At 35.5% G+C, this 10,087-nt stretch overlaps 1 protein-coding gene across 1 annotated transcript in view; it reads right to left on the bottom strand.

The window, feature by feature from the left end:
- Positions 1-961: 961 nt before the first annotated feature.
- mei-41 (meiotic 41) overlaps positions 962-10,087 on the bottom strand; it is a 593,070-nt gene continuing 583,944 nt past the window's right edge. The window contains exons 49-50 of the mRNA XM_067099620.1: positions 8,264-8,404; positions 962-1,773 (exon numbers count right to left, since the gene is read on the bottom strand). Of these exons, the coding sequence (XP_066955721.1) occupies positions 1,600-1,773; positions 8,264-8,404 (315 nt within the window). The 3' untranslated portion in view covers positions 962-1,599. The remainder of the gene's footprint in view (positions 1,774-8,263; positions 8,405-10,087) is intronic.

Raw genomic sequence — 10,087 nt, 5'->3', positions numbered from 1 at the left:
TAACCAAATTATGCTTGAGGTTTCAAAGGCGACAAAGAACATCTGTTAAACACTCTTAATCTAATCATTAATAACCAAAATAAATCAGAACAACCAAGAATATAACACTTTACCAGGCAAAATTTGTCAATCAAGAATTTTTCCTCCTGGCTTTACATCCAAAACCACATATTTATGATCAATTAACTGCATGTATTATCATTAAACAAAAAACACTATGTACCTGGGGTGCCCACAAATGTGAGCACTAAAGGCCTGAGTATGCCTTTTGGGTAAGATGCCTTTTCCCATGCTTTTGCTACAGTTCATGACCTTTACCTTTAGTTGATATTGTAACAATGCAATCATTGCATTTATGTCATTGGTCTTAACCTCTGGAGTAAAAAAATATGGAAATGACTCAACACAAAGCTATATTAGCAGTGTCTTTCATATGTTTATGCCTTTGATAAGTTTAACCGATTGTGAAAATTTTTTTACATACTTAAGTATCTGCAAACTAATCCAGTAACAGTCAAATGAGAAATGAATGATGGCAGCAAGATGGCACTACACTCTGGAGGCGATTCCTGCAACGATCAGAGTGTATGAAGTGGAGATGTAAAAAAAAACAAAAAATCAAGCTGTCAGTCTATTCCCTTGACATTTCTACCACAGAATTTCATCAAATTAAAACTATGGCTTAGAAGCAATGAAGGTACTGGGACAAAATTAAATCCAAGCAAGATGCCATAGCCTATGCCAAAGCACATGGGAGCAGTACAGCTGAATGTTTTTTAGACTCACAATCAGCATATATTTTCCCTCAAAATAGATTTTCCTTCAAAAGATCCTTGTACACAGGGGTGCGTCTCATATGCCAGTAAATATGGTACATAATTATACCATTTACAGCAATGTGTTAAAATATCCTTCCTGAATCACTGGAAAATATATTGGTTGGATTATCAGACAAGACAAATACCATAACTGGTTTTATTAAGTGAAAACAATAGTACAGAACTTGAAATACCATCAATACACGACGTACAACATACACATAACAAAACTAAATATATCATCACAGGAAATTTCTTTGTTTTAAAAACAAAGCAAAAGTGTAGTGCCAAAGAGTTATTCGCAATAAATGAAGTTTTCTCATGAAAACCAATCCAAATTTGAAGTTTCAAAACATTGTATCTTAAGTACAGAGTGCTACCTTAATCTAGCAGAAAAATATACTTTACCTTATATTAACTAACCATTAAAAAATGATTAATTGGTACAAATCATCTGTCTCATTAGTTAAGACTGCAGCAGAAATAATCAGCATGCAATTATAGTTCAGTAGAAATTATCTACACCAAAAATTTTCAATATGTAATCTGGAACCTGCATTGCTTGCATTACTATAAAAAATATATCTCCATTAGGACTTCCTTATATATAATTCACATGTAATTTTTTTTTTATCCCGAACCTTTTTAGGGGAATTCATCAATTATGCAAACTTTTGTTTACTTAATATCTATTTGTACTCAACATAGGCCTAAAGAAACTAGTTAGCAACATGAAATTGCTTTTAAACCTGAGCACTGCTTAGTCTATGTGAAATTTATTTCACATGTAAGCTGCCCAGCCAATGTACATTTGGCAAAGGTTGTCAATACTTGTTGCTCCTTCAATTAGTGCATTTACCTGTCCTGCCACAGACAGCGGCAGGTTGGGTCCTCGAGCTTTTGTGTTTATTTGACCACTCAGACGATGTTCTATGTTGCTGACATGCATCTGAGCCTTTAAGAATAAAGAGGAAAATTGACTTTAAAATTATGTCCAACATCAGACTGTCATTTTATTATAAAGAATTATTGACTTGCAAGTAATATATACCCCTGAAAATTTTTTAAAGATCTTTTCAAGTTGACATACCTATGTCTAAAGATTGTAACTTTTGGTCTCAGTTTAGTCATCTTACATCTTCAATGTTGCTTCCTTATTAAACAAACTATACTAACTTCCAAGGCTGATAAACTGAAAGCAGCAGGAGCCTGAGGTGACAATTTACTAAGATAATGAAAATTCTGATTACAGTACTCTACATTACTGACAATGAAATGTTTCAAGAAAAATATGAGCAAGTGCTTTTAAATTATCAGACTGTACCATCTACAATAGCACCTTATCCAGATTCAACTTACAACTGGACATTTCCTTTAATACATTTTGTATGACTCCAGAAACTCATCTCGAGTCTGTTACCAAATATAAAAAATTAATGAAAATGTAGATAAAATATGTAACAAGGCCTACTACACATTTGAATATATTTTGCATTGGAGAACTCAAGCCCAATATAGCAATAACAGTAATAATAGTTGTGTAATGCATTTATTTCTTCACACCATTTCTTATTATATATTGCACTATGCTAGTATTCTTTTCCATGGTATTAGAGCAGCCAAGAAGTGATGAATCATCAGTACAGTACAAGGTAATTCAATGAGACCACTGAGTTACAAGCCAGGAAACTGCAGAAATGCAATGTACTGTGATTTTCTGATCACACATGTAGACCTTATCTAAGGCAGCATAACAAGAAAACTACAATACAGTGGAACCCTGCTATGCCGCGGTTCAGTGTTCATGCCTTCAGCTATTCACAGATTTTTCTGAGGAATGTACATTTCAATAAATTGCAGAAATTCAGTATTTCAAGAATTTTTTCACAGAGGAATATTCACAAATTACTGTATATTCAGGCTATTTTCATGACTAAATGCATTTTTCATGATAAAAAATTATTTACTAGGTTACAAATAGTATTAATGTAAACAGCAAAATATCAACAAAATGTATTTTTTTTAATACATATTTAAATACTTAACCCAGAGAGAGAGAGAGAGAGATTTATGTAAGCCTGTGGGAAGAAACAGGTTTGTAAGCTTTGCGTTGGTAATAAATTGGTTTTCTCCCCTCCTTATAGTGAACCCTTCCAGTGGCTACAGCTCCCTAAACCAGTTTTCTCACCTTGTTATAGCTACGCCTCTCAGAAATGATACATACTGAAATGATATTAAAGTGATACTGAAATATTACATAATATTAAAGTGTTCTAGGATGATAGTTTAAGTTATATTTAATGTCTGAACTAATAAAATAGGCAGTTATAAGCATTTCTAGAGAGGGGGGTTCCAATATAATGCAGATTTTCGGTATTCGCAGGTGATTATGGTATCTAACCTCTGCGAATACTGGGGGTCAACTGTATCTTTTATTGTAATGATATACTCATAAACTAAGATTACTTCTAACTTTCAAATGTAATACTATTGAAAAACCTTACTTTTTCTATCTGATTAGTCTTTTAAACTGACAAAAGGTTACAGATTTACTTTTGCTAATGCTTCTGTGTGGCAAGTGATTTTGTCAGTATTTCTCATTTTGTTAGTATTTCTCATTTTCACTTAATTTGTCAATTTTGATTTCACCTTTCATTACTACCAATCCACGCCTACTCAGCTTAGGTCACAAAATTTTCAAAGCCTGGTCATTATTATTTTACTTACCAATAATACATTTACAAAAATTATTGGGTTACCAGTTAGATTACTTGTGGGTATTGAAATGGCATGAAGAAGAATGTTTAACTGCATAAAAGGAACTGATGAAAACAACTCTACATATAGACTCCAACTGGTTTCTATGTGAAGTCTTCAGTTTCATCCAGGGTATAGAAGGCTCACCTGCCTTTATAGACCTTGTCTCTTTAAGTTCTTACCTTCTTTATAATCCAAGTGAATGGACTAGTACCATTCCCAACATAAATATCTGGATCCATGTTATGTACTACTAACTGCTTGTTTTAATGGTAATTAGCTGTATACCCTCAGCAGATCTAAGAGTAGATTGAATTTCTATGTCCAGATCCATGATGACAGGCTCACTGCTTTTACCCTTAGTCTGTCTTATGCTATGCTGACCATACCCTTTGTGACTAAATCAAGTTTGTCTTCTTCCTGACTAGGTCTAAGCAGGCTGGCCTCACCTTACTTGGATATCTACTGCTGGACCCTGATTAGGCTGTCATGTCAATGTTAGAGACATTTGTAAGCTGACCATTTTCCTCCTGCCCAACTTATCCTAGTGTAAGTCGTCTCTCACTCAAAATTTCTTGTTGAACAAGGATTATAAGCACTCCTCGTCACCTGCTATGTCCACCATCACATTTAATTACAGGGTCATCCCATTACAGCAAAGGATGAAGACAATGCACAATGCAAGTGCTGTCCAGTGACTTCCTGGTGTACCTTCATCACTCCTGTTGTATCCAGTTGGTTACTAGCACATCTCACGCATGACCTTCATCTCACTGATAACCTCTTTTTTTGAAAAAGCTTTAGTGCACATACCAAAGAATAGAGGTCAGTCTCCTTTTCTGACAAATACAGCACCTTAAGAGAGTAACTTGCAAATGGAGAGGACTTGAAAGCACCAGTGGCTAACCTAATGCCAGCAGGCTAGATGCTGAGGTACCCTTTGATGGATTTAAAATACAAATAAAATCCTTGATAAAACTTGGGGTCTGTATAATTCTAGCAGAGACTGATGCTCTGCTCCCCATGAGGAGTGAGAATGTTTTTGAAATACAGTGTTTATGGCCTCCCAACACTGGACTTTCGGCAACTTAAGGTGAAGGTCCCATCATAACTTGTGATCAAAATTATCCCAATAAAGTGGTCTTCCTCTACACAGGCAATCTCCTGGCCCTGATATATATCTGGATTATGATATACTTTGTAAATACAGCAGAGATGAATTATTACAGCTTTACATTACAGTCAATGGTGAGCTGGAATTTATGCCATCCCAGAAGCTGTCAAAGAGATGGACAGATCATCTATAAACAGTGTACAAGATATCCTGGGAATGACCCTACAGCAATAACAAATACAATTAGTAACATTCCACTGAGGATCTCCTCAACATTTATTTCCAGATACAGCATCACCATTCCTAACCTGAAAGAAGCAATGCTTTCAAAACGTGGATAAACAATGGTAATTCTCTTTTAAGGCCAGAGTAATTTTTAAAGGATCTCATATCTCCATGCAGTATCATATACTTTTTTTTTAATGTAAAAACACACAATAATGCTTGCATGTGAATGCTTCTCAAATTGAAATTTTTGAGCTGGATATGACTGTTGCAAAACTGAATGAGGGTCAAGCTGCCAATCTTTCCAAATACCAGAACAGTCTTAGATTTAACATCTTTTCCATTATGTTTAAAGGAATGATGTCAAAGCAGAAAAAGTAGGACAAGCATTATCACATAATATTCTATTCATGATACTAATGATGAATAGCTTTGCATTCCTACAAACATTCCTAATCATAGCATATGAAACATCTTCAATTTTGAACTTAAGAATGTTTATGTCCTGTCTCTGTCTGAAATGGTACCATGAAATTCTACTTGGTTTAACGGAGAAACTAGAAAATGCTCAGCAAAGGAATTGCTCATTTCTGAAGGACTTGTCACATACTATCTATTGACCTTTAAAAATTTAGATGGACTAGGGACAAACTTTCCTGCAATTTTCCTCACCATTTTCCACACAACAAAATGTGGAAGAGAGGAGGAGGGAGGAGGAGGAGGACAACAACTCCACAGCACTTCTTTTCTTTCTCCACTACTATGTTGGCTGGAGTCTATAAACAAACTCACCTGGATGTGTCTGTCACTGTTCCCAAATCCTACGAGGAAGGGGGATCAGGCCTTCCTGGATCTTTTCTTTAAAATTCCCTTTAAGGGATGGTGGATATCAGTCATAACTGCCCTAAATGGATACAGCACTGTGAGGCAGATTTCTGCTGCTAGGGGAAAAAGTACATTCTGCCCAGAGATGGTTAACTGGTGTAACCAGGAGGGAGAATATTTCCTGGGGAAGGGGTCCTCTGAGCAGGGACAATCAGGGAGATGCCATCTTGTAGAGGACAATACTTAGTCTGAGCATTACAGGACTATGATGTAGATGGTGGTGCACTGGGCGGTTGTCCCTGGTATAGGGTAGACCAGAGCTGGGCATGGACGTCTGACACAATGTTGTGAAACATGGACCATAAATGCTGCAGTTTTGGTCTCAGAAGAAAGTGGCATCCCTGGTATTATAAGGCAATTTCATGGTGCTGGGCCAGGATGGCAGCAGCAGGATTGTAAGACCCAGGAGAATGCCTTGAAGGAAGCTGCAAGGTTGGCAGCTCAAAGGTCAAGGCTGAATCAACTGAATGTTGCAGCCAAGGGTGAGTGGCATGGAGAGAGGACACTGGTCCATCTTTAGTCTAGGAGGTGAAGCAAGTGAGGGTGGCTAACACCATTACCTCAATAACTCCTAGACAGCGTACTTCTTCCTCACTGAGGCAAAGGCATAAAACTTGTAGTAGCATGGTCTTACAATATTTGCTTCTTTATCACAAGAGAAGAAGACAGGTAGCACTGACCTACTGCCAGCTGAAGAGTCCATGGACACATCAACAGGTGTTGTCAAAGTCTTTCAGAATGAACACTTGCTTGACAAGATAAGTACAAAAGGTGGGGGTCTTTTTACAAGGAGGCCATAAAAGAGCTGCATGCCATTGCTGGCAACCCCTGACATATGCAAAGAAGCGGCATATTAGAACTATGTCAAAATGACCATAGCCCTAGGGTTAAAGTTCATTAACCTCTTAACCCAATATTTACTGTGCACACCACTTCACTAACTTATTATATCCTGGTGCAGGAACAAGACTCTGATACCCACATACAATATTATAAAAAATTTAAAGTTACTTATAAGAATAATTCAGCAAAAAATACAACCAAATATAAGTAATACAATTTCCCTATTAACACACAATCAGAATGAAGCAAAGTTTTATTTGGAGCAAAAATAATTATGTGAACAAATTAAACATATAATTAAGGTGAGCATTTTATCACCCAAATTAAGCTTCTCAGACAAGTGAGCAAAACATCCTCACACCCTTTCCTTGATGGACTAACTAAATGATAAGCAAGTGTTAATCACAAACAAAAAGAAAAGGAAGCATGAATTAAGCAAGCCCTTCCGAAGAAAAGAATAAAGATCAGGTACTTACTTAAATCCCACAAAGGGAGACAAGACAGAAGTTGATTCTCTCCAACACATGCAAATGCCAAGAAGGATTCTACCAACCTCGTATAAGAAAAAAATACCCAAAGTAAGAAAAAAGCAAGACACCACAAAGACAGAGCAAACAAAGATGATCCAGGAGTAGGAGTCTGTTGCTGAGATGCTACTAAAGCAGTTACACAACAGATTGAGTATAGATGCCTGATGCAGAGCAGTAGTACGAGCCAGACCAGAATAATGGTGCAACTCCAATTAATTCTACATGGAAAGAGGCATATTATGATTAATGGTTTATAATGAACAAAATTTTGTTCCAGAATTTGTTAAGGGATTTGAATAATTGCAACCGAAAGTAACACATTACATACTACGCTATTTATTGCCTAGACAAATAATCATGTTACTAGTTAAGCCTAACAGTAACAATGACCACAAAACACTACCCAAAACAAGAAAGAAAACAAAGGTCTAGGCTCATGAAAAACACAATCATCAACTGCTGTCAGTTGTTTTAAAAAAAATAAATATAATTGACTGAAGTGATAAGAATAATAGTAACACTGATTTAACACTGCTTGACTGAAGTGGTAAGAATAATAGTAACACTGATATAACAATGCAAAAAAAAATATAATCAGCCCACTTTTACATAAGTAATCAGGCATGAAAAGAAAGTGAAGGGTGTGCTTTGTTGACCCAGAGTGAGAGGTATAGGAACCCCTTTCATAATCAGTCTACTTTTACACTGTGAAGCTCCATGAGGGTGGAGCTGTTTCTTAAATCTTGTAGCTGGTGGCTAAAAATCTGATGAACTAACATTGTGACTATGATTGATTTGTTGAGTTTGTTTGGTACTGTACTTTTCCAGCTATGCACTACTTAAAACCTTAATAATCAATCCAACCACACTGGGAACTTGCATGATTACCAGCTTTTGAACTTTCACTACATGTAAAGCCGTACAACTTACATCCAACTTGAAAGCAACTCTGAGACTATATGGTTATTCTGCGCACTGTAAACAAAAGTCTTCCACAAACATATACCACACAAGATTCCCAGTTTTTCCCATTTAGCACAATAACAACACTTTCTGAGCAGTCCCTTTAAGCAACAAAATATCAACCTTACCTTTTCATTGTTGATTTCACCTGTGCCTCCGGTTTTGGCTTTATTATCTCCCCGTGACCATTCTACTAGTGGATCATGAATGAAAGGGTTCAAAATAGACATCAATGCCTCTCTTTCTTCTCTCATAACTCTCATTGTTACCTGTAAGAAATTGGATGCCTTGAACTCACAAAAAAGTTTGCAGTATGTCATATCATATCTATTTGTTTACATAAAATCTACTACAGAATGTGACATAGTTCTCCTATCACAATACTTCATGATATATAAATAACACACTGAATGAAATGGCAAATTAATTTACCTACACCTAATACCATGCCTCTTTTGATATTTTACCTGACAGTCCTATATCTGACAAGCCAAGCAAGAGAATATTTTAGTCCACACAAATTTTAACTATGATGTCTACATTAGCTGCAGGTTCTTAAACAATAGGGTAATAATATAATAATACCTTTTGTTATTAAGGCCAACAAAAGTAAAACCAAAGCAACAAAGGCTACAACAAAAGTAGTACCAAAGCAACAAAGGCTACAGAATGAACCTTCAAGGCAAGAAAATATCATAACCCACCTAAATTCAAAAAATTCTAGCTTATTTTCAATTTATTTACATCAAATTAGTTTTGTATTAATGGATACATTTGGTATAAAACAGAAAACTATCATCACTGTACTGATGTTACTTAATGATACCTACTGATGTTAGTTAAAAACAATATTCAATTTTCAATGTTTACAATAATGGCCAACAAAATTCTTCTTGAAGGATGGGAGGAAAAAACTGTTATTCACAACATTAAAGGGTTACTTCACACTATAAGGTACATCAGCATGTCAGTGTGCTCATACTGTATGTACAGGATCCAGTTAGTATCTCCTTCTCTCTCTCTAATGGCAGTAATCATTACCAATTTCTTTCTTTAATCTAATTAACCCAAAAACGCCGAAGCCCTATTTACAAAAACGTCTCCCGTATGCCGCGGCGTTCGGGAGGTAGCGCCAGCGGAAAAAAGTTTTTTCAAAAATCACAGCACGCTTAGTTTTTAAGATTAAGAGTTCATTTTTGGCTCCTTTTTTCTCACTGCCTGAAGTTTAGTATGCAACCATCAGAAATGAAAAAAATATCATTATCATATATAAATATTGGAATATATGACAGCGAAAAAAAAAACTTGTATATAATTGTATACAAATCGCGCTGTAAGCGAAACGGTTAAAGCTAATGAGTTAATTTTTTTTAGTTGTACTGTACACTAAATTGCAATGATTTTGGTATATAACAGATTGTAAAACGATTAAAGCAACACAGAGAAAATATTATCCCAAAATGATGCATGAATTCATAACGCGCGGATGTAAAAAAGTTTTTCAAAAATTCACCATAAATCGAAATATTGTGCTAGAGACTTTCCAATTGTTTCAAAATGAAGGAAATTGATTGAATATTACTAGACTGTAAGTTTTTAGCTTACAATTGCATTTTTTTGACCATTTCGATCGAGTTAAAGTTGACCAAGGTTGATTTTTTCTATTTATTGTTATTTATATGAAAATATTTCAAAATGGTAAAAGCTAAAAGCATGATTTATTTTTGTTGTATTCTACATGAAATTGCACACATTTTGATGTATAACACTTTATGTAACGAATAATATAAACGGCGAAAAAATTACGACAAGGTGACTCAAGAAATGCCAGGATTTTCAGCGGAGTCCACGCGTGCGGAGCAAAGGAAGAAGTTTTTTCAAAAATTCACCATAAATCGAAATATTGTGCTAGAGACTTTCCATTTGTTGCAGAATAAAGGTAAATGATTGAT

Source organism: Macrobrachium rosenbergii, chromosome 55, assembly GCF_040412425.1.
Source record: "Macrobrachium rosenbergii isolate ZJJX-2024 chromosome 55, ASM4041242v1, whole genome shotgun sequence".
Classification (NCBI taxonomy): domain Eukaryota; kingdom Metazoa; phylum Arthropoda; class Malacostraca; order Decapoda; family Palaemonidae; genus Macrobrachium; species Macrobrachium rosenbergii.
This window is presented reverse-complemented; position numbering and strand designations above follow the sequence as displayed.